The sequence below is a fragment of the Alexandromys fortis genome, unplaced genomic scaffold (genome assembly GCF_014885135.2).
Source record: "Alexandromys fortis isolate MF-2015 unplaced genomic scaffold, M_Fortis_MF-2015_v1.1 scaffold_250, whole genome shotgun sequence".
Classification (NCBI taxonomy): Eukaryota; Metazoa; Chordata; class Mammalia; order Rodentia; family Cricetidae; genus Alexandromys; species Alexandromys fortis.
This window is the reverse complement of record NW_026068128.1, coordinates 959,998-987,871: the sequence shown is the minus strand read 5'-3', so window position 1 is coordinate 987,871 and position 27,874 is coordinate 959,998. Positions and strand designations below refer to the sequence as shown.

At 48.2% G+C, this 27,874-nt stretch overlaps 2 protein-coding genes across 4 annotated transcripts in view; one reads left to right on the top strand and one right to left on the bottom strand.

The window, feature by feature from the left end:
* Usp47 (ubiquitin specific peptidase 47) overlaps window positions 1-5,225 on the top strand; it is a 96,379-nt gene extending 91,154 nt beyond the window's left edge. For all 3 annotated transcript variants that reach the window (XM_050125895.1, XM_050125897.1, XM_050125896.1), the window contains 4 exons: window positions 652-782; window positions 2,405-2,452; window positions 2,542-2,672; window positions 3,833-5,225. In XM_050125895.1, the coding sequence (XP_049981852.1) occupies window positions 652-782; window positions 2,405-2,452; window positions 2,542-2,672; window positions 3,833-4,007 (485 nt within the window). In that variant the 3' untranslated portion in view covers window positions 4,008-5,225. The remainder of the gene's footprint in view (window positions 1-651; window positions 783-2,404; window positions 2,453-2,541; window positions 2,673-3,832) is intronic.
* A 5,442-nt stretch (window positions 5,226-10,667) lies between these two features.
* Window positions 10,668-27,874, bottom strand: part of Dkk3 (dickkopf WNT signaling pathway inhibitor 3) — a 44,433-nt gene continuing 27,226 nt past the window's right edge. Inside the window, exons 4-7 of the mRNA XM_050125893.1 lie at window positions 18,337-18,429; window positions 16,923-17,067; window positions 15,530-15,686; window positions 10,668-14,807 (exon numbers count right to left, since the gene is read on the bottom strand). Of these exons, the coding sequence (XP_049981850.1) occupies window positions 14,591-14,807; window positions 15,530-15,686; window positions 16,923-17,067; window positions 18,337-18,429 (612 nt within the window). The 3' untranslated portion in view covers window positions 10,668-14,590. The remainder of the gene's footprint in view (window positions 14,808-15,529; window positions 15,687-16,922; window positions 17,068-18,336; window positions 18,430-27,874) is intronic.

The following is a 27,874-nucleotide window of genomic DNA, read 5'->3' as shown; positions in this document are numbered from 1 at the left end:
GTAGTTTAGATTGGAGTCAGAGCTACTGGCGCTGGAAGAGACTGAGGGAAAGTGATAGGAAGAGCAATGTCAGACAGGAGTTGGGAGGAAGCAGTGTAGCTTAGGACACTGATGGGCATATGGTAGCTGAGGGTTGTCTTGTGAGAGTAGAGAGTTATGTGTGCAACTCCTTTTAAAGAAAGAACAGGAGCTTGAGGCATGGCTCAGCAACTAAGTGCGCTGACTGCTCTTGCAGAGGACTCAAATTCTATTTCCAGCATCCACATGGTACCTTTCAACCATCCATGACTGCAGTTTCAAGGGCTCTGATGTTCTCTTCTGACCTCCAAGGGCAGCAGACATGCCTATAGGCAGATATACATGTAGACAAAGATACACATATAGGGAAAACACCTATACACTAAAGGGGCTCATTGGTTAAAAGATCTTGCAGCTATTTCAGAGGATTTGTGTTTGATTCCCAACACCCACATGTGGCAGCTCACTGCCTTCTGCAATTTCAGCGTCAAGGGATCTGACACCTTCTGGCCTTCATGAGCCCCTGCATTCACACGCTTTAAAAACAAAAAGAATAGATCTTTATGTTTAGTTAGGAACTACAGGAAAAGTAAGATTATAAGTAAGCCCTGGTGTAATCCTGCCTGTCCTTAGGTGTAGAGAAGATGAAGTCCATGTCACAGCTTGCCATTTTATCAAAACGGTGGAGGCCTTCAGAGATGAAGTTGGATCCCTTCCAGGAGCTTGTATTGGAGAGCAATAGTGTTGATGAACTGCGGGAGAAGGTAGGTTCTTTTGAACAAAATTAGCTAATACATGTATGTTTTCCTGCGTTGTGTAGGAAGTACCAGCAACTGTTGTCAGGAGTCTTTCTTGGTCTCTGTCCATTAGGGTCCCTTAGATCTCCTCATGTTTTGAAATTACTTTGTTTAAAGGAGGACTTTCACTTTTCATTACTTAGCCAACTGTGTACTGTTTTTGAAATTAATTAGAAGTTATTAAACTGTTGTATGGCTAAATGAACAAAGGATAGAGAATTGAATGGAGGTCCTAGGCCATACGATTCTGAACATACCTGTTGGCATCTGGTCATACTTGGGTGTGGTTGGTACTTGAAAAGGAAAATAGAGTGAAGATAGGCTTTGCATCTTACAGTAATTCAGGTGTCTCGGGGAAGGGAGAATTGCCCTCTCCATCAGTGGTTCTACTTCAGTGGGCAATTTGTAAAACCTTTAATGTCCACAGTGCATGCCAGCAGTTCCCACACTTGAGACGTAACTCAGTTGCAGTTGCCTGGCATGTGCAAGGTCCTGGGTTTAATCTCCAAATAATTGTAAGTATATTATATTTACATAAGTAAAGGAAAAGGACAGATATGCTTCTTGAATATTGGGATAAAAATACTTCTGATCTAGTGCTAAAAGCCAGAAAAAGAAAGGCATACTGCACAAAAACTTAACTGTTCTGTATAACTCCAAATGGTAATTTAGAAAAACAGCTTACAAACAAAGCTAGAAGACAAAGACAGGAGGAAATTATTTGAAACCAGCAAGGGATACCATCCCCCTGAGGTGGGGGATTGGTTGTTTTGTTTTTTATTTAAGTCAAAAGTCTCATTCTGTAGACCTTTCTGGCCTTGAACTCCTAGCACTGAGATCACAGGCAAGCACCACATTCACTGATGCCCCTAGTATAAATGTGACCACTGTCTTAACAAAGAGAACATAAGGGGCTGGAGAGATGGCTCAGAGGTTAAGAGCACTGACTGCTCTTCCAGAGGTCCTGAGTTCAATTCCCAGCAACCACATGGTGGCTCACAGCCATCTGTAATGAGATCTGGTGCCCTCTTCTGGCCTGCAAGCATACATGGAAGGAATGTTGTATACATAATAATAATAAATAAATAAATCTTTAAAAAAAAAAAGAGAGAGAACACAAGCAGCTTAATCTGGCAAAGAATAACATCCTTTTTGAGCTCTTCTCAGTGAAGATTTAGAAAATCAAAATAATATCTAGACCTGTCTAGCTTTGGGGCTGATGGGCAAGATCCTGGCCCTCTGATAGGTTTCCAGAGTGGCAGGCGTTGTCAAGGTTTCATCAGCACTTCAGCTGAGCAGAGCTCCACATCCGGCAGTGTGGTCAGGGGTCTGTGTCTCTACAGTGGTGTGGGATATGAGTGTAGAGATAGCTCCTAGTAGAAGTTTATGCTTTTAGAAATGTGTCGAGTGTGCTAACATGTTCCAGGGATGTGGGATTTGCATTCTGAGCAAAGAGGCAGATTTCACTGTCTGCTTCTAGTTTTTTAAAATCAAATATATTAGTTTTTAAATCCAGCTAATTTTGGTAGAAAAGGAAAATTCTCAAGAATAATTTTTAAATAAACTTGCATATGACTTTTCTTTTCTAGTTGAGTGAAATCAGTGGCATTCCTTTGGAAGACATTGAATTTGCCAAGGTAAAGCCTGAGAATATTTGCATCCTAATGCTGGGTGCCACAAATGTGACCCGTGCTTTGACTCATCCAGCCATTTTTTCTCTCCTCAGGGTAGGGGAACCTTCCCCTGTGATATTTCTGTCCTTGATATTCATCAAGATTTGGACTGGAATCCTAAAGTCTCTACCCTGAATGTTTGGCCTCTTTATATCTGTGATGATGGTGCCGTCATATTTTATAGGTAAAGTGCAGTGGTTTTGTTGCTGATGTATTTGTGGTGTTGTACCTTTACACTGAGCAGTGGAAATACAGTGAGGGCTGCACACCACAGCGTGATGTTTAGAGTACCTTAGTTAAAATCAGAACACTGTACTGCCCCACACCTGTGACCCCAGCAACAGAGAAGTAGATGCAGGAGGATCAGGAATCAGAGCCAGTTTCTGCTATATAATGGGTTTGAGACCAGCCCTATGTGAGGTTGTTTTTGTTTTTTGGTTTTTGTTTTTTTTTTTTAAGCTTTTTAAAACAGCATTTCTCTATGTAGTCCTGGCCTGGAACTCGATTTGTAGACCAGGTTGGTCTTAAAATCACTGAGATCCACCTGCCTCTGTCTCCCAAGTGCTGGGATTAAAGTCTTGTGCCACTACTGCCCAGCTGTGAGACCCCATCTTAAAACTCTCCCCTAAAAATAACAACAATAAGTAAAGGAGGAGCCAGGCAGTGGTGGCGCATTCCTTTAATCCTAGCACTCAGAAGCAGAGGCAGGTGGATCTCTGAGTTTGAGGTCAGCCTGGTCTACAAAAGCGAGTTCCCTATGTGCTGTGACACATATGCCCATTCCCAGTAGCGCAAAGCAAACCAATATGAAACAGAAACCAATGAGATTAATTATAATTGCAAAAAAATCTGTTAATCCAGTACATACAATGTTAATACAGCATGTCATTGACATTTGGGGGTAGCTTACATTCTTTGATTTATAGATGTCTTAAGAGATGCTGTGTATCACACTCCCAGCATGGCAAGATATACTACAGGTGCTCTCTGACTACTGTGTTGGACAGCACATACAAAGGAAAATGATCTTTGGAACCTGGAGGTCAAATCTAACTTGTTTCCCTAGCTCTTGCCTGTAAAATGGTGACAGTGCTGTTTTTCCTGAGAATCCAGGCTCTTTCATAGAGTTAAAATCTGTTATAAGTAAATGTTCAGTAATGCAGATTGTATTACTTTTAATACTCACGTGAGATGATTCTGTACCATTTTAAGAAGTGACATGATTCACATTAGTAACCTAGTACAGCCTGGTGTGTGAGAGCAAGAAGAGGAACACAGTAACATCAGATGTCGGTGAACAGGGTCAGTGGCCAGCTGGTCTAATGATTTGTATTTCACATAAAGGGATAAAACAGAAGAAGTAATGGAGTTGACAGAAGAACAAAGAAATGAACTGATGAAAAAGGAAAGCAGCCGACTACAGAAGACTGGACATCGTGTGACGTACTCCCCTCGCAAAGAGAAAGCGCTCAAGATCTATCTGGATGGGGCGCCAAATAAAGACGTGACTCAAGACTGACTGCCAGTGTAGCCTTCTCCCTGACGGTTGGTTTAAGTAATGGTTCACTACTGCTGGGTAGTGCCATTTTGGCCGGACGTGGTTGGGGTAATCCCATGACACCAGCACTGATTGGACCGCCCTTCACCAATCAGAAGCTCAGTGCCCAGTGGGCCACTGTCTTGACTTGGAATCATGTTGTGCACTATGGTCAGATATACTGTAAAGCCAAGGATGTGCAAAGAGAAACAAGCAAAGCCTGCTACTATGAAAGGGGAGGGGGACGAGTAGATTCATTGATTGCGGACAAATGTGCACATAGCCGCTAGTAAAACTAGCCTCAAACAGGATGCTCATAGCTTAATAATAAAGCTGTGCAAAGGCCATGAATGAATGAATCTTCTGTTTATTTCATTGATACACACATTACCTCATTGACAGTTTGAAGCAAATGCAACTGTGTTGACTCTTAGAAAGCAGCAAAGAGGAGCTGAAGGAGTTCTTAGAACCAGCATCACCCATAGAAGAATTAGGAAGGTGTGTCTTTATTTTATTTCACTTTTTACAAAGTATTAAGAACCTTAGTGAAACAGCCCAGTATCTTTTTCTCTTTGGCCACTGCCAGTAGGTGCACTATGGCTGCTGCAGGTTTGCGATTAGAAACAACTGTACTTGAGCTATGGATGTAGAGAATGTCTCACTCCTTCACTCAGCATGTAAATAAAGAGGTCCTGCTGAGTTCTCCCGACTGCAGCTCTGCTGTTTGCCATGGTTCTTTGCCTCATTCGTCGCGTCCGTTTGTGTGCACCGAAGCTCAGCAGCCGCATGGTTGCTCATTGAGGGATCTCTGTTCAGTAGCTTCAGTCTTTTCTCTGTACATTTATTTTCAACAAATTGCTTCAAGTTTGAGTCTTCTAGATTGCTTGTAAAGTCCCATTTTGATTTTTTAAGAGTCGATTTGTAGTTCTGTAGTGTAACTTTGGGGAACCATCTGCTCATCACATGGAATAAAGTTTCTCGGGGGCCTTGGTGTAGACTTGGTGCCACATGATTCATTGCAGCGTGTGCTAGCGTCAGCAGGCGTCTGCTCTGCTAAATACAACTTCTAAGAACCCAGTTCTACATAAACTTTGAAATACTATCTAATTTATAAAAGTCAATAAAAAGGTTTTGGTAAAACTTTTTCATGCAAGATGCTGTTTACAACAATGAATACGCCAATAAAAATTTGTTCATGTTGCTGTGTTATTTTTTTGTCATTAAACCTCTGGGGACATGAATCTGGGTACAGAATGAGTTTGTTGTCTTTAAGTATGGCACTTTGTTACCTGTATGGAATAAGTATCACACTCTCTGATGAAGTGTATTTAGAGTAAAGTTCTTCAAAGGGTCCTGACAGTACTTCAGAATCAGGTTTTTCCTTTTAAGAAATACTTAATGAGGGCTGGAGAGCTGGCTTCATGGTTAAGAGCACTGGCTGCTCTTCCAGAGGATCTGAGTTCAATTCCCAGCAACCACATGGTGGCTCACCAACCATCTATATTGGGATATGATGCCTGTTCTGGTCTATAGGCATACATGCAGATACCGCACCATATACATAAAGAAGAAATACTTAATGAGAACATAGCAGGTGTTGACTGTCATTTGAATGTAATTAAGGTATTCTATAATATCTTAAAAGTCTCTTGGGTCTGGTTCAGGCTTGGGATCTAGACATTAATCTGCTCCTCAGGACTGACTTTCTGGCAAGCAGCGGAAGTTGGTAGAGTGGGCTTACTTGCCTTTCTTCTGGTTTGGCATAGTGTCCTCAATGGCTGGCACAATTCTTCCCATGTGGCTGTCCCTTAGTATTTGCCTTCTGCTCTTGGTTTATTGCTGCTGTGCGAGTCTTTACGAGCATGTTGCACATACCAAGAATAGAGGAAATGATTCGTAGAAAAGAAAAAGGCCGGCTTCTCAGTGAATGGGGGTGAGCCAGGAACAGGAGCTTTCTCAGTGAAGTCACAGAAGTGAGAGGCAGCTTCTCGGGGCTTCAGGGAGTTGGCAGATCCTGAAGCAGAGCAAATACACTGAATTGTGACCATTCTCTAGGGGCCACAGAGGTTTTGAAGGGCTTTTATTAGGGCAGATGAATTGTGTCAGCCGGGTAGACTGTCAGAACCATGTAGCTGTACTTCTAAGGCCCAATCAGCAGGCCTACAGGGATAGTGATGGTGACAAAGTGGAGGAGCCTGCTCTAGAAGGTTAATGTCTTGTCATAGAAAGTATGCTACAGTTAGAAAGATGGATGATTCCAGGCCCTGGCTATACTGTGGGCATATGGTGGCACACCCATAGTCGGAAGCAGCCTGATGGTCTGAGCTGTTTGGGAGCCCATTATGTAAATCTGTACCTGACCTGTGACTCTGGAATGCAGGAAGATCCTCTGCTGGGTTCTAGGGTTTTCTTTGCCATTGAACTGTCAATCTCTCTGGACTCATCTCTGGTCAGCATCAAAGACCTTGCAGTTCTCGAACCTACGATTTGCAAGTTAGAGTAGTGTCAGTAGTGTGGGTTATTTCACCCAAATAGTTCTGTACAATTTTTGAAAAACAACTATACTTTGGTCTCACTAATGGTCTTACAAAAATTTTGTGAATCCTGGAATCAAATGCAAAATGGTATGCGTGAAGTTTTCTGGGGGCCAGAAGGTAGCCTGTGTCCAGTTTGCAAGAGTTCATGACTCAAAAGGCTATTAGACACCTCAGCTGAGTGAACGTGGAATTTGAAGATGCTCCTTCAGGGCAGCCAACATGGGGGAGCCATCATTCCTAGACCTGTGTTGTTTTTTGTAAGTTGACTTTTAGAAACCACAAAAACATTGGATTACCTCAAGAATTCGTCGACATCTGTGATCATTTAGAAAGTGCAGCTATCAGTAGGGTCAAGGTAGGAAGGCAACTGGGGCATTGAGAGAGGTATGTTACCCCTGCTACCTACTGCTGCCAATCATCCCAGAGAAGTTGCTCATGATTGGAAATGGAAATTATCTGGTACCCCCTCACAAATTACTGGAAGATAGCACCCTTTTCTGCCTTTGCATACCCCCAACTTCCCTATACAGTGAGCACACTTGATTTCAAGCTCATGCTGCTTGGGTAGCATGCGTAGAGCCAGTTTTTGAAAATACAAGAAAGGGTGGTTTTGGGTTTTTTTAGTAACTAGACTGTTCCCTGTTGGATATCCCCACTAGGAAACCTGTTCTCAGTGCAGTCTGCAACTTGCATTCCTTTGCATATTACAACAATCTGATCTTGAATTTATGTCACTCAAAATAGTGTGCTCCCTCAGTGCACACTGTGGTTCGTTAGTTACAAGGCTGGATGCAGAAAAGGTATGGTATAGACTTAATGGCAGATGGCCATAGGTCCTATCACCAGAAGACTCAGCTATTCAACAAACTTGACCCGTTTTTTTGTTGTTGTTGTTGTTGTTGTTTTGGTATTATAACCATGAACTAATTTTTTTCTTTTTATTGTTTTTATTGAGCTATTTATTTTTCTCTGCTCCCCACTCTTCCTCCTCCTTCCCCTTCTGCCCTCTCCCATGCTCCCATTTTACTCAGATCTTGTCTTTCTCTACTTCCCATGTAGATTGGATACATGTATGTCTCTCTTTGGGTCCTCTTTATTGTCTAGGTTCTCTGGGATTGTGAATTGTAGGCTGGTTTTTCTTTGCTTTGTGTCTAAAAGTCACTTATGAGTGAATTATTATATTTGTCTTTCTGGGTCTGGGTTACCTCACTTAATAAGATGTTTTCTAGATCCATCCATTTGCCCGCAAGTTTCAAGATGTCATTTTTTCCCCCGCTGTGAAGTATTCCATTGTGTAAATGTACTACATCTCCTTTATTCGTCCTTTGGTCGAGGGGCATTTAGGTTGTTTCCAGGTTCAGGCAATGGCAAACAATGCTGCTATGAACTTAGTTGAGCACATGTCCTTTTGGCACGATTGAGCATCCTTTGGATATATACCCAAAGTGGTATTGCTGGGTCTTGAGGTAGGTTGTTTCCTAATTTTCTGAGAAATCACCACTGATTTCCAAACTGGCTGTACCAGTTTGCAATCCCACCAGCAATGGAGGAGTGTTCCCGTTACCCCCCATCCTCTACAGCATAAGTTGTCATCAGTGTTTTTGATCATGGCCATTCTTACAGCTATAAGATAGAATCTCGGAGTTGTTTTGATTTGCATTTCTCTGAAAGCTAAGGAAGTTGAGCATTTCCTTTAAGTGTCTTTCAGCCATTTTAGATTCCTCTGTTGAGAGTTCTTTGTTTATGTCTGTACCCCATTTTTTATTGGATTGTTATTTTGTTTATTACATATTTTTTTTAAGGGATTCTATTGCTTTCATAAAGTCAATTTTTTCCACTTCTTCTGTGTTAGGGTGATCAAATCTTTCTGTTGTAAGATCTTTGGGATCTGGTGTTTTCATGTTGTTTTTCTGATTAATGGGTGATGTTCTGCCTTGGCGCCTGCCCATCTCCTCCTTTCAATGCTATCTAATTGGTCTTTTAAAATCAGATCAGGTTTCTCTGCTGGCCAGAGGCTTCTCTTACTAATTGCCCTCGCTCTGTTTCCTGGCTCCTGCTGGGGGCCAAGAACCCTCTCACCCCTAAGAAGGGTTTTCCGGAACCGGTCCCGGCTCCCCGTTTGCCAGGGCCCTCGCCAACCAAAGGCCTACCTCTTTGATTTAATTGTAGTGGGGCGATCTGCTCTCGGTGTTGCGCGCTGGTCCCTGCCGCCTGCGACCTCTGCTGCCGCGCTGGTCCCCTCCAGTCTTGGCGGCAGCCGTCGTTGCCTGCCTGCGCCTCCCAGCTCCGTCTGCCGGCGCGTGCGCCTCCCTGGATTGTTATTTTGATGACCAATTTTTTGAGTTCTTTGTATATTTTGGAGATCAGCCCTCTGTCCAATGTGGAGTCGGTGAAGATCTTTTCCCATTCTGTAGTCTGCCTTTTTTTTTTCTTGTTGACCATGTCCTTTGCTTTAAAGAAGCTTTTCAGTTCAAGGAGATCCCATTTATTAATTGTTTCAGTGTCTGTGATGCTGGGGTTATATTTAGGAAGTGGTCTCCTGTGCCAATGCATTCAAGTGTACTTTCCACTTTCTCTTCTATGAGGTTCAGTATGGTTGGTTTTATGTTTGATCCATTTGGACTTGAGTTGTGTGCATGGCAATAGATATGGATCTGTTTTCATTCTTTTACATGTTTATATCCAGGTATACCAGCACCATTTGTTAAATATGCTTTTTTTTTTTTTTTTTTTTTTTTTTTTTTTNGTTTGTAGGTGTGTCGATTGATATCCGGGTCTTCAATTCTATTCCATTGGTCTTCCTATCTGTTCTTATGCCAATACCAGACTGTTTTCAGTTTTCAGTACTGTAGCTCTATAGTAGAGTTTGAAGTCAGAAATTGTGATGCCTCCAGAAGTTCCTTAATTGTACAGGATTGTTTTGGCTATCCTGGGTTTTTTTTTTACTTTTCCATATGAAGTTGAGTATTGTTCTTTTGAGGTCTGTGAAGAATTTTGCTGGGATTTTGATGGGCATTGCATTGAATCTGTAGATTGCTTTTGGTAAGATTGCCATTTTTACTCTGTTAATTCTACCTACCCAAGAGCATAGGAGATCTTTCCACTTTCTGGTGTCTTTTTCAATTTCTTTCTTCAAAGACTTAAAGTTCTTGTTATACAGGTCCTTCACTTGTTTGGTTAGAGTTACTCCAAAATATTTTATGTTATTTGTGGCTATTGTGAAGGGTGATGGTTCTCTGATTTCTTTCTCAGCCCATTTATCATCTGCATAAAAAGAGGGCTACTGATTTTTTTTGTTAATTTTGTATCCTGCTACATTACTGAAGGTGATTATGAGTTGTAAAAGCTCCTTGATAGAATTTTGGGGGTCGCTTATGTAAACTATCATATCATCAGCAAACAGTTTGACTTCTTATTTTCTGGTTTGTATCCCGTTGATCTTCTTTTGTTGTCTTATTGCTCTAGCTAGAAACTTAAGAACTATATTGAATAGGTAAGGAGAGAGTGGACAACCTTTTTCTTGTTCCTGATTTCAGTGGGATTGCTGGAAGTTTCTCTCCATGTAGTTTGATGTTGGCTGTTGGCTTGCTGTATATTGCCTTTATTATGTTAAGGTATGTTCCTTATATTCCTGCTGTCTCCAAGACCGTTATCATGAAGGGATGTTGTATTTTGTTTGACCTCATCTTTTGACTTCACATGTGTACACATACATGGATACATCCATGAATATCTGCCTAAGTGCACACACACACACACACACACACAAAACCCAGAGATAGTTGTGCCCAGGATCACTTCTGTTCTTAATTTGGCCTCAAACTCCTGCTCTCCCAGAGATATCCAGGGCCCAAAACAGAATCCCAGGAACTTCATGCAGCACAGAGGTTGGGGATGTGATAATTAATGGTCAAGGACCTTCTCAGGGGTAAAGATTATGCTGTTCATGTGAGCTCCATGTAGTCACACAAGCCCTTGAGAGTGGAGAACTCTTCGCTGAATAAAACCAGAGGGGCCGGTTACTGCTGGTTTTGAAGAAGGGAGCTCTTATAGAAATGGCCCCCGTGTTTGTTGCTTTTCTGTTGCTGTAATAAGACACCAGAGCCAAAGGCAACTTGAGTTTATTTTGACTTCCAGTTGGCGTCCATGACTGTAGAGTGGCATGGTGCAGAACCAGGAAGCTGAGGCACTCGTTGAACCCACATGGGAAGCAGAGAATCAAGGCAGACAAAGCCTGCCCCCAGTGACACACCTCCTCCGCCACGGCTGCATTGCCTAACCCTCCCCAAAACAGCATCACCAACTGGGGACTAAGTGTTCAAGTGTCTAAGACTAAAGGGGACATTTCTCATCAAACAACCACCATCAGCACCCACTTGTCTTTGAACAGCTGGTGCTCAGTGTGCAGCAGTCTCTGAAGGTTGTGGACCATCAGGGAAGTGGAGCCTTGCTGGCAGAAGTGGGCCACTGGAGGTGGGCCTTGAGATCGCCCCACTTCCCATGCGCTCTGCTTCCTGGTAGGAAAGTCACACGAACAGTCATCTCCACTCCTGCCACCGTTGTGGACAATCCCTTTGAACTCTAAACTCCTCCCTTAAGTTGTTCTTGTCAGATATTTATAGCCACAGAAATAATAAAAGTCATACAGGGGCCATGGGTCAAGGATTGTCAAACTAACAGAAGTTAAGAAGTGAGTACTAGCTGAAGGCTGGGGAGGGGTGGGGGGAGGAAGGCAGCCTGACAGCTCCCAGCTTCCTCAGAGGGCCTTGAAGCCAATGCCACATCCTAAGCACCTGTCCTGGTCCTTTGCTGGGCTCACTGCTAAGGAGCTGAATGGTAGCTTCTGCTGCTGTTTCCCTGGCAGGAACCAAATCCAAGAAAAGATCAGGCAGCCAGGGAGAGCGGCACTCAGCTCAGCTCTTCCCATGGTCCAGGAACAATGGTGAGGTGCGGTCTTCTCGGCTGAGCATTCGGGCCTTTCATAGGGTGCTTAGCTCTGGGAAGGGGACTTGATACATGGTGGGTACCAAACAGGCTTTTTTGTTTGTTTTCAATGAAACCATTTTCAGACTCATCTCTACGCATTTCCTCACGCTTGCCTTAGCTTCCAGTCATCCTATCCATCAAGAATCTCATCCATTTCCCCTTTAAGTCACCTCACCCTGTAACCTTGTCCTTCCCTTTCATGGCGGCCCTCTAAGCTAAGCCCTCCGCTGGGGCTCCTCTAGCGCTCAGCTGTTTGTGTCCCGTCTTTTATCGACATGATTTCAGAGCAGAGAGTCTCATCTGGGAACATCCAAACCTTGCTCTGAGCAAGCCTTCACACGTAGCTGCCGGGTGACCCAGGAGTTAAGGGGCCCTGGTAAGTTGCCATCGAATAAAAAACACCTCCATGTTTGACAGTAAAAGAATCAGTGCCCCCTTGAAGCCATTTCGCCTACCTTCTCCCTCCTCCACCTCTCTGAAGCCCCATTCTGTCATCTGCTATACGGAATTCAGAGAGTCCGCGCCTGCTGCCCTGTTGACCTAAATATAATCTAGTCCTTAAAGAGCTTGGTGTGTCCCAGCTCTGTTATGGACTAGGTAAACTATCTCCCTGCCCGAAGACCCATTGGTTAAAGGCTTGTTCCCCACGGCACTACTGGGAGGCTACAGCAATCTTCTTTATCGGCCTGTGTAGGGTTTTTTTTTAATATGTTGTTCATTTATTCTGAATCTTCTCATTTGTAGCTAAAACCATAGGATTTCAGCATACCAGATTAAACACAGCAAAATTTAACCAGCACAGGTTTTAGTGACAAATGGACCCATACTGTGGACACAGGTAACTAGCAAGTACTTATATTTACTGTTTTTCTAAATGTTTATATTTCTTTACTGTGATATCTTCAGATTAGAGATTTAAAGTCTTTTAGATGGCAAAGGTGTTATGTGGAAAAGTTATTACATAGCCCTTCTGTGTCTTGGAACCAAATGGGTTTTTGAATCATTTAGGAGACACCCTCTGTACCTGTCTATGAGGCAAGGAGTTCCCAGAGAGTTCCAGCTGAGGAAGGAAACTCACCCTTTTGGATGGGGTGGCACCATTCCATGGGCTGGGGTCCCAGAATAAATGAAAGGGGAGAAAGGAAAAAGCTGAGTCCTAGCATTACCCTTTCTCTGCCCCCTGGTCCTCAGAACTGTGGGAAGCAGCCCCACACTCTACCCCTGTGCCTCACCTGCTACAAAATGAACCCTCACCCTTCAGGGAGCTCTTGTCAGCACCAGTAGAGTAGCTAAGACCAATGTGGCAGAGCCTGGCGCCCGTACCGGGTGGGGCCTCGTGAGAGGGCCCCGGTCCTGGGGGAGGACTGGGTGTTTCCCCCTCTCTCCCTGGGAGCAGCCTGACTCTACCACATGCCCCCCCATGCTGTGCTGCCCCACCACTCAACTGACACCCAAAACAGGGAACACAAATAAGCTTTTTTAAATACATAAATTGATTGCCTCAGGTATTTCATTAGCGTGCCCATCCTGCCCAAGCCCAGAATTGCCTCTGATGACAAGGCGCCTCCAAGAGACGACTTACTTCGGAAGATGGCAAGGAGTTTGCTCTCCTAAAACTCATTCCCATCCAGACAAGGATAAATGTTCCAACAGAGTCCAGAAGAGAACCACATATGCCTGGAAAATCTGCCTCTATGGAAAGACTTTTCGTCTCTTTATACCACAGATTGTTTTATTTTATTGTTCTGGATGAAGGGGGGGTATATTTATTGAAAGCCAAAGGGGGAGGGGGGGGAAGGAGCCCAAGAATTATCAAACAGTAGCTAAAGTAATTTATGCATGATCTTTGAGCGCAATGCATGTGCTTATACATAATTTAAAACTCAGACAAAAGCATGCTTCGACAACTGGGCGCAGCTCTAAAGCTGAATCACTCTGGATGAGGACAGGATGGAAACAGTTCCTGGCACCTAACACAGCGATCTGAGACCCAACGCCCAGCCCAGCTTCTGTCCGGACATCACAGCCGTACTTCACACAGCCTGGCTGGCTTCTGATTTCTCTGTGCCATTGAGAAAGGCCTTCCCTTGTGGCTAAACGACTGCAAATTTCATTTATAACCCTGGCCCTGCAATTACCCAAATGTCCTTCCTGTGAATTAATTTACACAAACGGCCCTCCAATTACTGACTTTTCGGAGTTATTGAAGCAAATGGCAGAGGGCAGTGTCCATACCACTGGCCTCCACGCTGTTACTTCTAACCTTAGAGGGATGTGCAAACTGGCCTGGCTTTAGTTCCAGGTGCGAAAGAAAGGAAGGAAGAAAGGAAGGAAGGAAGGAAGGAAGGAAGGAAGGAAGGAAGGAAGGAAGGAAGGAAGGAAGGAAGGAAGGAAGGAAAAAAAGAAAGAAAAGAAGAAAAGGATTTCACTCCCCTCCTTTTGGAAGTACTGTTGGGGGCACCAAGGCTGGTATGGGGGGGAGTGAGAGAACAAGGGGCTTGGTGAGAAACCCACTCTGGTTTGCTCCCAAGCTGCGCGGGGTGGACTGAGCGGATGTGAAGGGCATGCTGACAGTGAGGTAAGAGGAGCAAAAAGAGAGGGTGGAGGGATGAAGGTGTGGGAGGCCACAAGAACAGCCTTGGCCCACAGAAGGGACACAGTACAAACGCAATGGCTACATTTTGCCAGGTCCTTGTTTGCAGGGCAGGCACCCTCCTCCATATCTCCCCCGGGCCGACCATGGGCAGACTTTACCCCTTTCTGTCTTCTCCTTTCAATCAAATCTGAACAAAACAGAACATCTGGCCATGGTGTGGGGTGGCTCGCCTTTGCCCTCCCCCACCCCATCAGTCTCTCCCAGCCCCAGAGCAGCGGGGCAGCTGGAACAAATGTACTTGCGCTGCACCTCGTCAAGCCAGGGAAAAAGCTACCGGGAAGGAGCTCTGGAGAATGCCTGGCCAGCCCCACACCTAGGGGACACTCCGGGGAAATACATTAGTCATGTCTATTGCACATCTACCAGCAGCTCAGCTGGGTCTGAGTCTAAATCTCCTCCCCACCCAGGGACTCCGCAGGGGCAGGCTCCCCAAACGCCATCTCCTGGGCCAGGCTCTGCTCCAGGTTCTCCAGCTCCTGGCGCACCTCCCCTATGAAGCCGCCATCTTCATACTCATCAGGGGTCTCCCTGGGCAGCAGACTCTCCTCATTTTGGTCGTGGCTACCGATGAAGGCTGCCTTGCACACGTACACCAGACTGTGGCTGGGGAAGAAGGTTGAGATTTGGTCAAGGTTCTCTCTGTTATCCTGGAGAGCAAAGCCAGGCTTGGAGCATGTCAGGTCCATGTGAAGCCTTGGGCTGTATTCTGTGTGGGCCTTCAGACCTCACTACTTCCTGTCAGGGTGCATCCTGTCACCACCATCTTACTGAAGAGTCAGCAAGGAGAAAGTCCTCAAGGGCCGTCACAGGCCTCCTCTTCGGGCCTTGTCTGCCCTGATGTTGGAGATTTGGAAGTTCACTACCACATGGAGTCCCCTCAGCCCTCTGCCCATTTGGGTTTCAAGAAGGCGGCCCAATGTAACCCCACGTCTGCTGCACACATGGTGACCCTGGGCCTCTGAGAGAGAGGAGAGGGGAATTCTGGCTTTCTTCCCTGTGCCCCTAGAGTCTGGTCGAACAGAAGGCTGAGAAGAGGGTGTGGGTAGGACAGAGATGTAGAGAACAGCTCTGCCAACTCTGAAGCTTCAGTTTCATGAGCCTCTAACCTACAGGTGCCCTCCACATTGGTGGTCCACCCCTCTTCCATGCCAGCTTCCTCTCCCACCATGATGGTGTGGTCTGGGCTCCTTCCCTCCACACCCTCCCCCTAGTGACCTACCCCACACTCAATCAACATCTCTTCCTAGCCAAACCTGCTTCTAAGTCCCCCTGGATGACATTTTTCCTGCTCTCAGGCCCCGGTACAGTCACAGACGGGACCTCACCTCTGAGGCTGGCAGAGGAGTCCACTGGCACAGGGGCATCGGTCCAAAGCGCCTTCAGGCTCCAGTTCCCAGGTGATGAGGTCCAGCAGCTGGCTGGCAGGGTCATGGCAGAGCTCCCCCTCCACAGGCAGGAATGTGCACACGGGGAACAGCAGGCCTGGAGCAGCCAAGCGTCACCGTGAAGACAGACACAGAAACAGACACAGGCTTGCTCTCCTCCCTCAACCCCACGTGAGGAAAGAATCAAAGGAGTGGACAGACTGAGAAGGATAGTGTACAGTTGGGATGAACTAACCCCTGAGGATGGATCGGTGACGGGGGTCTTGCTTGAAGAGCGGAGCTGGGGGTTGGAGGCCAAACCACCAGAGGAAATGAAGAGTGAAACCAAGACCTTCTAGCAGGGGCAGAGTGATGTGGGATTCCCCTCTGTATGCTGTGAATATCATTGGCTAACAAGGAACTGCTTTGGGCCTATAGCAGAGCTACAGGGGAACAGAGCTAAGTGGGGAAACTCTAAACAGAACGCTTGGAGAAAGGAGGTATAGAGTCAGAGAGAAGCCATGTAGCCCCATTGGAGCCAGATGGAACTTTAGCAGGAAAGTCACAGCCACATGACGATACACAGATAGATAGAAATGGGTTAAATTAATATGTTAGAGTTAGCCAATAGGAAGCTAGAGCTAAGGGGCCAAGCAGTGATTTAATTGATACAGTTTCTGTGTGAATATTTCGGGGCTGAGCAGCCGGGAATCAACTAGCTGCTTCCTCCTGACAACAGCAGAGAGCTAATAAGGGCCTGGGTCAGGGCAGAGGGATGAGTCAAGGAACAGAAACAAAGAGGACAGAGGAGCTGGGTGGGCCAAGGCCTTGGAAGAGGGAGGTGACAGACATTAAGAGGGGGTGGGGCAAGCTCTGGAATGCTGTCCTCTATGCAAATCATGAGGTGGCAAGCACAGGAAGGGACAGTAAGGTTGGGGAAAGGGAGCTGGGGAGGAGCTAAGAGCTTTCAGACACACTCCTGGCAAAGGAGAGGGCCTCGGAACTGAAAAAGAGAATCTACACAAAGCACCCAGGCCAATGGTGCCTTTGTGGGATGTGGGTGGGGAGGGGCTTCTGGGACCCCACCCATCTGGGGGATGCTTCTCCTGCCCTGGACTCAGGCATCCTAAAGGAACTTAACTTGCATAGTCAACAACTGGGGAAAAACAAAGCAGGAAGTTCTCTCCCTACTCTAGGAAGAGACTGTGGGGCTGGGACACACAGTGGAAGCATCTGAGATGCTGTCGCAGGGAGGCAGGACCCTGAAAAGATGTGGGTAGCATTCTGAGGCCCAGCAGAGCCTCCTGAGCGGTGAGGACCGATTTCCCCAGCACCTCCTGGGGAACACACATACCTCTTTGGAAGGCACAGCACAGACCAGGTTGGCAATCCCTCTGGTTGTCACAGATGGTCCCGTTGCTACCCTTGGTGGCCTTTTTGGTACAGTGACCCCAGACACACAGCTGGTCTCCACAGCACTCGCTGTCTCGGGTGCACAGCTGCAGAGAATTGAAGAAAACACAAGGCCCAGGGCATCACTAGTCTGGAAACCTGGGCAGCTGGTGCTTCAGCCTGCTTGGCCCAATCAAAGATGGCTCACATTAGTGGAAACTGAAGGAGGTAGCTTGGAAGTGTGGCTGTTGGCACAAGAAGGGTCAAAACACAGGAAAAATGGTACCTGAGAAGATGAATGTCTAAGTCTTTCCTACCCAGGTCAAAGACTTTACAAAGAGAACCTGTGTATCTTTGGCGCCTCCAGCCCATGGCTCTATCCTTCACCCTTTTTATTTGTTGTTGTTGTTGTTGTTGTTTGAGACAGGGTTTCTCTGGGTAGACCTGGCTGTCTTGGAACTCACTACGTAGACCAGGCTGGCCTCAAACTCAGAGATCCACCTGTCTCTGCCTCCCGAGTGCTGGGGTAAAGATGGGCAGCAGCCCAGTTTGTCTTTCACCCGTTCTACGAGGCCTGCGGAAGGAAAGGTGGCTCAGGACCCAGGGGGAGGCAGCAGCAGTCTTACAAACCGCTAAGTCAAGTCAGAGTCTGGGGACAGCATGTGGGGAGCAGGGACCCAGAGACTCACAGGGAAGAACAAAGAGCAACAAGAGGTCCCAAGGACTGTGCCCTGTGATGGGGGTGGCCTGGAAGGACACCAGCAACTGCCTCACCAAGATGGAGCTGAACGAGGTCACAGGAACCCTTTATTTTCCAAATTTACTGCACTTTATTTTACTGTCAAAATAAGGGAAAATGTCAAGAGTTCAAGTTCGTGAACCCACAGCTTTGTCCCAAAGGTCTGCTGGGTGAAGCAGAGGGTTTCCTTTGCCTGGGCTCATGTTTCTCTCACAACCCACATTGCCGGGGAGTCCTCCAGCCTCCTCCTGGCTCCTCCCTCTACGTATTTATTAAGCAGACTGGAAGCTCGGGGACCTGGAGAGCAGCCCAAGAAAAAAAAAGTCCCTTGTCTGGGGACTGCATGTATGCACTACTATGCCTGCTGCTCTTCACTGTCCCAGAGGAAGGGACAGAGCCTCGCATCCTCTCCTCCCTCCCTCTCTTTGCTACCCATGAGTCACACAATATGAACAGAGATTATGGGGTGGAGCAGCTGCTGGTCTGCTAGAATGACACCCTGATTACTACTCCAGGTACCAAAATCTGGGACTCCTCCCCATCACTCAAAGGCTCTTGCAAGCAGGTGAGCTGAGAAACCCTGGGACTGCTAATCTTCTCGCCCTAGCACAGCAACAGAGACTACTGGTGTCTTTACCATCTGCTGGTCCCGGCACGGCTGGCAGGTGTACCGGAAGCTGGAGAACTGGCAGTACCTGGTGGGCCCACAGTCCTCATCAATGATGCATTCCTGGGAGGGTGGGAGGAACAGTTTTGTCAGGAAAATGCAGAGGTGTAGAAGATCCGAGTGCCCTGGAAGGGCAGAATCTGGGTTCATCCCCGTCTTGGGGGAAGCACGGCCCAGAAGTGTCTGCTGGCTCCAGCCACACCAGGGGCCTGCTCAAGCTGGTTGGTGCTTGTCCTCTACCCTTCAGTCCACACGAGGTCTATCTTCTCAAGACCCCAAGAGCCTTGAGCCGCCCACGTCCATCACACAATTGACCTCTATGTTCAGTGTCCCCCACATCCAGGGCTGCGTGCATGGGGACACAAACGTAGAACAGATGGTTTTAATAAAAGGTGCTAAAGAGTTCTAGGCCCTGTGCGACTGTGCAGAAAGGGCTGGAAGCCAGGCTCAACACAGTCCCTGCTGCCTAGGAAGATACCAGAGACCCCTCCCTTGGCCCTGGCCTTGGAGGCCACAGGCCTGCCCGCAGAGAGCCCTCCACAAGCTCCTGGCTTCTAAGAAGCAGTCAAGAGGCAAGGCAAACTTTAAAGTGGGAGTCGGATGGCTGGAACCCCACCCTCCCAGCCCAAGGGCCTTCTTATGGCTGCCAGCTCTGCTTAGCGAGGAACATCTGTCTGAGAGTCAGACCCACGGTTAATCTCAGCCACCGGAAACACGGGCCAGGAGTGGAAACAGTCAAGGACATCATCCATCACCCTTCCCTAGGACAGAACCTTCCTAGCAAGTGGGAGCTGGAGGTGACTTCTTCCATGTTGGGGAATGGTGGCACAGAGGGTCATGGCACCCTACAGGAGAGGCGGCTAATGCAGGCAGAGGGGTTATTTTCCACCACTGTCTTTGAGTAGAGGGGCCCAGGACCTAAATGCAGTAAGCAGAGATGAGGAGGGCTCCTGAGCTCTGGCAAGCAGTCTAGAAAGATCTCTATGAAGAATGGAGTCTGCCCCATTTCCATCTCGGGGCATCCTCCATCCTGAGACCCAGTGTGGAGCCCTACATGCCAAAGCATGGTAGGTCAGGCAGGACCTCAGTGCCTGGGATGGTTCTCAGCTTCATTCTGTGAGTTGAGGAAACTGTACCAGTGGGTATGGAGGTATCTTGGGGGCCTGTGGCCCTGAACATGTGCGAGCTGGGTCTCAGCAGACAGGCCCTGGTTCTCCTACTATTCTTTTTAATGTTGTTGTTGTTTGGTTTGGATTTTTTTTTTTATGGCGATAGGGTTTCCCAGTAGCCATGAAGCCTGTCCTGGAACTCACTCTGTAGACCAGGCTGGCCTCAGGCTCACAAGGATCTGCCTGCCTCTGCCTCCCAAGTGCTGGGATAAGAGGCGTTCACCACTATTGCTGGGCAACTATTCTTAAGTGTTATTACTGAGGATATTGAGCAGTAGCTGGTGTCCTTGACCCTGGTCTGACTGTCCCCTGGCCAATGCTGCAGGTCTGAAGAGATGGGTGTATGGTTCAGGACAGTTGCAGGCCTAGCACTAAGCTAAGGCCCCACCAGGGGGAGCCTGGACTGCGTTCTGCTCACCAAGCCAGGAAGACAGAGACATCTACAACATCATCCCCCAGCCATTTCCGAAAGGTGACAGAGGAGAGGCCTGAGTCAGGATGCCTATGTTTGACATAGACATGTGTCTCACACGCCAAGCAAGGTCTGGGCTCACCAGGGGCTCACACCAGAAGATTGTGTACTGCAATTTCTCAACAAAACGCCAATGGAGATCCCATCACCTGACACCCCAAAAGCGACCTAACCTCACTGTCCTGCACATGGTGCAGGAGTCCTGTTCATCTAGCTCAGAAGCTGCAGGTCCCTTCCTCTCACCCCCACTGTGCTGGGCTCTGCAGAGAGCTGACAGTGCAGACCAGTTGTCACCCAGCACGGCAGCAGGTGGGCATCTTCCACCCCGACTTACTCAGCCCAGCAGACCAGAAATGTCAGGAGGGCCACCATTCTGGCTTATACTAGGAAGAAAACAGACTATCTCAAGCCAAGGAGCTGAGCCTACATCTGCTGGATCCAGGATCCCAGAGTGGCAAGAGAGGTCCACGAGGATATGAGTCAACCCTGTATCCATCATGTTCCCAGTCCTCCCACACACTGCACAAGTGCAGACTCCACAGATGCACGAGGCCCTCATATAAAAAGACATAGAATTTGCATCCAACCCACATATATCCTACTAAAAGCTTTATCATCTCTGGATTTAATACCCAATACAATGTGTATGCTGTGGAAATCATGGTTATATTGTACTGTCTAGGGAACAATGACGTCCACCACAAATGCTATTCCAAACAGGTTGGCTGTGGGTGTTAATCCTGCGGCGCTAAGACTGACTGTAAGACACAAGGTGTCCTTCCTGACACCTACCACACCCTCCCATACACAGGCCACAGGCTCCTGGCATTTCTCCCAAAACCTAACAGCAAGAGAACAGAGTGGGAGGGGGTGACATTTGGAAAGGAGGAAGAACCAGCAGGCACCAGGGACAGAAATGACATGGGGAGGTCTCTGCCTTTAATACATTCAAAATTTAAGCATGGGAGGGAACAAGAAGAAGGAGGATGAGGATGAAGAGGAAGAAGAGAAGAAGAAGAAGAGGAAGAAGAGGAAGAGGAGGAAGAGGAGGAAGAGGAGGAAGAGGAGGAAGAGGAGGAAGAGGAGGAAGAAGAGGAAGAGGAAGAGGAAGAAGAAGAAGAAGAAGAAGAAGAAGAAGAAGAAGAAGAAGAAGAAGAAGAAGAAGAAGAAGAAGAAGAAGAAGAAGAAGAAGAAGAAGCAGAAGCAGCAGCAGAAGCAGAAGCAGCAGCAGCAGCAGCAGCAGCCACCGCCAACTCTCTCAGTAGCAGGCAAATGTCTCACGTGAGGACAAGACCTGGTCCTCTAACCTTAGTGGAAGAAAAGGGAAGGTTGGCACAGCTAAGAAATTCAGCTTCTCTTTCCTGTGTCACAGCTGAGCCCACTCTACAGGGTCCTAAGTAGTCAACTGTGCCCAAGTCACCAAAAGGGCTGAGCAAGGGAAGAGGCTGGGGAGCTAGGAGCTCTGCTGTTTTCTGGCCATGGACTCTTGGTGCTGTGCTTTGATTTCTGAGGGCTGGGGACCTCCCAGGCCCTCCAACTCTTAGACTCTAGACCTGAAGGCAGACTGACACTTAGAACAGAGACTGAAGTCCAACAGCAGAGCGAGGAGCCTGGGCCACATCATGTGGCCTGTCCTGCAGAGGAGGATAGGGTGGGTCTGTCTCCAGACTTCAGAGCCAGTCAACTCAACACTACACAGGTCTCTTAACAGAGCAAGGCCTTGAGTGGTCACAGAAAAGTGCTGGCTGCCTCTAATACCCTCAACATGGTTAAGATTCCTATGCGCCGAAGTTCTCAGAAAAACAAAACAGCCACACGGCGATGAAGGTTCTACGGGGTAGATTCCCTGACTAGTGATTGTGGGGAGTCAGAATGTTGCCGGGACAGAGCCAAATTGTCCTGGGCTATTTTTGGCCCCATCACTATCTGTTCATTCCCACTAATATATTTGGCCTATCTCTGTAGCTTTTAGGCAAACCTTTTTGTAATGTCCTAACTGACTGTTAGCCTCTGTTAACCAACAGACAGACTGCCAGCTAACAATAGCCGAGGCCTATAGCAGATAGTTCCCCTCACCTATCTGCTGTACCTCCCAATGGATTTTTAAAGCGTCTTGATTTATGGCAGGTTTTTGCTTCTGTTATGAGAAAAAAAAATAATAGCCTTCATGAAACCATTACTACATTAGAACATGGAATTTATGCTAATCTGAATCCATGTTCCTGGGGCGTGGTTGCTCATATTTGGCTCCCAAATAAACTTTTATTCCCTTTTAGGTGATAGCTGTTTGTTGTTGTTGTTTGCTTGATTTCCTTTTTTGATATCAACATTCCCATCTCGGTTTTAAGGTCTTGAAAAGTCTGCCCAGGGTCACCCAGCTTGCCACAAGTGTCTCTTCCTCTCTGTAAACATCTCAGCGTGGACCCCCTCTTCAGTACCACAGCCTGGCAGCATCTGCCTGCACCAGGGCTGAGAGAGAAAACCAACACCAGAGGCTCTGCCGGCCTGGGTTGACAGGGGCAGCATGGGATTCTGTACAGCTGTAGCCATACTCTGTCTGTGTGTCCTGCTCCTCCCTCGGCCTGACAGACATCCCAGAAGCTGGAGAGGAGCTGCAGCCATTCCAAGGAGGCCTTTTTTGTTGTCAGGAGCTATATTTAGGAAACCAGGCACAAGGCCTGGAAGTGAAACCGAAAACAACGTGGACTGGGCCAGGGCTGCCTAGAAACCACTCCAGGGCTGCCTGGAAACCGCCCCAGGGCCTTGATGAGACCCTGGAAGAATGGGAAAAGACACAGGAAGCTCTTGGCATCTCTGTTAAACTCACAGTTCATCAGCAAAGAGGTCCTAGGAAGCAAAGGTCAAAAGCCTGGGGGTAGGAGGACAGCAACGGGTTCGCACAACTTCCAAGGCACCCGCTGGAGCCGGTGGCAGACTCCAGTTTGGGCTTCATTTTGCTGAGAGGAAAAGAGCCTCAGAGCCTCAGGCCATGGTGGGAGGCGAAGATTTCAACGCAAGTCTCTTAGATCCCTTAGGGGATCACTCTGTCTGCTGTTCTTATAAATGCCCCATTTGGGTTCGGCCAGATGGTTCAGCCCATACAAATCCTCACCACACAAGGCTGATGAGCTGAAGTTCTACCCTTAGGATCTGTGCGAAGGTGAACAAGAGAACAAACTCCACGAAGTTGTCCTCTGACCGCCACACTCATGCCACGACCACGCACACTCTGCCCCACAATAATAACCTATAAATTAAATGCTAATGCTCCATTTCAGATTTGCTCCCCCAGATCAAAATTTCGTGTTGACGTCCTAGCCACTAAAATATACTGGAATGATATCTCATTTGTATTTTAATAAATAAAGCTTGCCTGAAAATCAGAGAGTAAAACAGTTGCCCTGGTCAGCCTTACAGACCAGGCAGTAATGACACACCCCTTTAATCCCAGTAGCCACAGTAGTTTGCCACAGAAACCAGGCGGTAGTGGTGCATGTCTTTAATCCCAGAGAGGAATATAAGACGGGAGGAGACAGCTCTCAGTCAGTCTCATTCTGAGGATTCCTGGAGGCAGGATCGCCATCTCGAACTGAGGTAGAAGTAAGAGCCAGTGACTGGCTGCTTTGCTTTTCTGACCTTCAGGTTGAAGCCCAATATCTGTCTCTGGGTTTTTATTAACTGTGCTACAAGATCCTTCGGAACATGTCCTAGAGATAAGGTCCTTGCAGCTCAACAGATTCAAATAAGGCTGTGAACTGGACTCCCTAGGAAAAACCTCACCTGGGTTAAAGAATCTCTGACTCCACCGCTCACCTCTGCTCTCATCTCCAGAGCCCACAAGGACAGGAACACCACTGAAGTGTTATGGAGACTCCACAACCTGCTTCACCTCAGTGTGGGCTGGTGGACCTCATTCTGGGAAATGGGTCCCTTTCCTATTGAATGACTGACAATGTGGGGCTCACCTACCAACACAACTCGACTTCTGGTTCAGCCCAGAGCCCTCTGTGAGGAAACAAGGACAGAGAAATGCAGAAAGGGTCCAAGACTAGCCAACTGACCAAAGACGACAAGGGCAACAGAGGGCAGCAAAGTCTGTGCCCACCTGGCACCTCCCACTCAACACCCTCATGCCAGCTATCAGTCCCCTCCTACCTGCCACCCTTACACCACTTCCTTTCCCGCTCTGAGCAGAGAAGCCCTACTTTACAGACAAGGAAACTGAGGCAGTCTCTTGTCCAGGTTGCAGGGCTGTACTAGGGCTTATGGAGACTAGGGCAGACACTGGGGCAGGGGGCAGGAGGGGGCAGGAGGAGCTCTTGAGGAGGGGTACCCTCCCTGCTGGATGCAAGAGGGCAGCCCTTCTAGGATGGCCTTGGTCCGAGGTGCCCAGGAGAATAGTGGTGGCCTCCATCCTCCAGTTGATTTCCCTATCAGCAAATTCTAAGGGGTGCGAGTGTGTGTGTGTGTGTGTGCAGGCGCACACACGCACGCATGCGTGCATGCTGGGTGGGAATGCAGAGGCCTCCAGGTCAGTCTTCCCCCCACTGCTAAGGAGTCCTTTTTTGGCCTCAGAATGAAGCCAGATGTAGGAGCCTGTAACAAAAACCTGTGTATCTGTCTCTAGCACAGTGGGGTGCCTGGAGCCTTTCCCAAAGGTGGGGCTGTAAGCTGTCTGCCAGCTCAGGGCTTTGGAGCCACCTCGCCCAGGGCTCTGGTCTGGCCTCTGCTATAGAGACAGCCCTGTGGAAAAATCTGGGCAGGAGTTGGAGGCCGATGCCAGCCCTTACTATCCTGAATTGCTAGCATCTACAAAAGTCTGGGTGGGTGACCTGCCAGTTCTCCCTCCCCCACATGTTACAACCCAGGAAGAGGAGGGTGACAGCCTATCCCCATCTCACTGGAACCACCCACCACCCTGAACTTGGGTCTCGGCACCCTGAGGTAAGGAGTGCACCCTGCCCCAACCCTCAGCCTATACCTGGACTCCTCCCACAGCCTCCTTTTCATCCACACAGATCTTCAGGTGGGGAAGGCAAGGCCTTCAGAATAGCTAGCAATCAGGACCCAGACCCACTGCCTGGCCCGTGAAGTCCCACACCCCACGCCCCCAGGGCTTCCTGGTACATTCTTTGAGCCTGAGTCCTCCTGTTCAGCATTTCCTCCAGAGAACTGGGCCAAGATCGCTCTAAATGAAGCTTCTTCTTGGTCTTCAATCTAGTCAAAAGACTGCTGGCCCCTCTCCCTTTCTCCCTCCTCCCTCTCTCCCCTCTAGCCATGATGTGAACAGCCCAGCGCTGCTATCATGTGTTCCTTGCTATGATGTTCTGCTCCTTCACAGTCCCCAAAACAACTCACCACAGACTGAAACCATGAGTCAAAACACACTTCTTCCTTTAGAATTGATTTTTTATGGTGATGACCAACTGACACCCTGGGACAAAGGGGCAAATGATGCTAAAGAGAACTCCTCACTGCCCTGGCCTCTCATGTCTGCACCTCCTCCCCCCCCTCCCCGCCATGCTCCCTGACCCACAGCAAGTCCCACTCATCCTCCCTCACATCAGCGGAGCAGAGGTGAGCTGACTCAGGCCTTCTCAGGCCTTCTCCCCTGCTGCTGCCTCTGCTCAGCACCCTATCTGTGGTTCTGTGCTTACAGATTCGAGCCTGCAACACCCGGCAAAGCCGTGTGATCAGGTAGGTCCAGAAATGGCAGAGGGTCAAGTTCTTGCTGGGCTCCCAGTAACTAAGTGCAGTCCCGGGTTCTTATAGAAAGTGTTGAGTACCAGAGAGAAACAGGGAAGGACAGGCTTCTGCTCACTTGACCCTCCCAAAGGCGCTCTTTTGGGGCCAGTTCCTTCCAGAAATGGGGCTAAGGGGAGGGCCTCTGATTGGAGTTCTCAGATTCAGGCATAAAAGGGGTTTCCATACATGTAGCAGAAGGACTGTTCTGAGGAGGACCTCAGGTGTCCTAAGCTGGCCTCAGACTCACTAGCTAGCCAAGAATGACCTTGACCATCTGACTCTCCTGACTGCTGGAGTTACAGAGCTTCCCTGCTGCAGGCCTCCAGACCTGGCACCTGGCACCAGGGTGGACGCGCCTTCCAGGCCTCAGACCCCAGCTCATAGGCAGCAATACTCACTGAAACGAGAACAAAGACCTAACCCACCCAAGCCCATAGTTTCGAGGAAGCCTCTACATGCACTAACCTTGCTTTCTGGCTGTCAAGTTGGGAGCTCAGGCCCCAGCCCCTTGCATCTATCCTAGCCCCCTGACCCTGAGAGTTAGCACTCCGGACTCCAAATCCCAGCAGACCAGGTCCTGACCCCACGGGAACACTCCCCAGGGTATTTAAATGAGCTCCCAAAAGAGGAACACGTGGGCCCTTTTCTTTCCTTCCCGGTTCCCCTTTGGGGCCATTCGAGAGTGCAGAACTCCCATTAAACCTGGATATTTCTTAATTTGGTTTGTTTTGATTTGGCTTGATTGGGAATTTTGCGTCGGTAGGGAGCTCGTGTTGGGAAATATTCCTAACACTGGCCTCTGTAGTTCTGCTTCTGGCTGACTGTTCTTGCTAATTGAGGCATGTCAGCCCAGGGTGTGCTTTCTGTGCATAAAAGTCTCCCCGAGAAACACTCAGGACCCAGCTCCGGTTTGGAATACCCAGTGTTGTCGCCAGACACCTGACCACCCACGGTCAGCTGGTAAAGACTTTCGACTGTCTTGAACCTGTGTCCAAGTGGTCTTCCCTGGTGGATACCTCACAATGTCACCATGCCCGGTTTATACAGTGCTGGGGATGGAACCCAGAGGGAACACTAGCAACTCTACTAAACTGACCTACAGCTTCAGCTCTGTGGTGAGGTTTACCACTCCCAGAGAGGGTCCTCTCTCGCCTCATCCCCTCAGGTCATCAGTCCCCCCCTTACCCACAGCTCCCTCCTGTAGCCCAAGTCATCCTCTAAGAACACAAACCCAATTATGCATATCCCTGATCATAGTTGTTCTGAAAGTCGAGGGCTGAGGGCTCTTGAGAAGGCTTAGCACTGGGCTAATTCAATCAGCGCATAATTGGAGGAGACAGCCGCCTTCCTGGCCCTGGAACAGCCTGCATCTGCAATGCTGTGTAAGAGATTGATGTGACAAGGGAGACTCGAATGGAAAAAACAGCACTTCCCCCCAGTGGTCAGGAAGTGGGGGAGGGGCTGTGGTTCACCTCCAGTGACCAGGAAGGGGGGTGGGGAGCTGTGGTTCTAGAGCTGAGGAGCTGTCTACCTTCACAGTTCCAAGTCCTGGAACCCACAAAGTGTGGGTCAACCATTTGACCTCCTGTGGCTTCGATCCTCGCTCACCCAGCAACCTGCAGAGGGACAGCCTTGCATCCTTATGACTAAGACCTGTAAGGGGGTGACATGGATGGAACCCTCACATTCCTGCCACTCAGAAGAGGTGCTCCTTGCCTCTGCACATTAAGGACCTGGTTTTCTGGTTGCACATAAGGTCTGAGTTCACTTAGCAAAAGGCCTGGGGATATCCAGGCTCTGGGGTCTACCCAGCTCAGGAGACCTGAGCCCTAAAGTTCATCAAAGCGGAGCCTCTGAAAACCTCCATTCTGAGGACACCACCTACGTTCCCCACTAACCATGGCCTGGAATGCAAACTCTGCTCTTGACGTAGGGCACAGGGTCAGTGCCTAACCTGCTGTCCTACCTCATGTTCTGACATCCGCAGGACCTAGATTTCAGCTCACACATCTAGAATCCTTCACCTACCTGGTCTGCAGTTACCCTCAAGGACTAACACAAAGAACCAGGTGTGGTGACAGGTGTCTCTAATCCCAGTAGTCACTGAGGCAGGAGGATCACT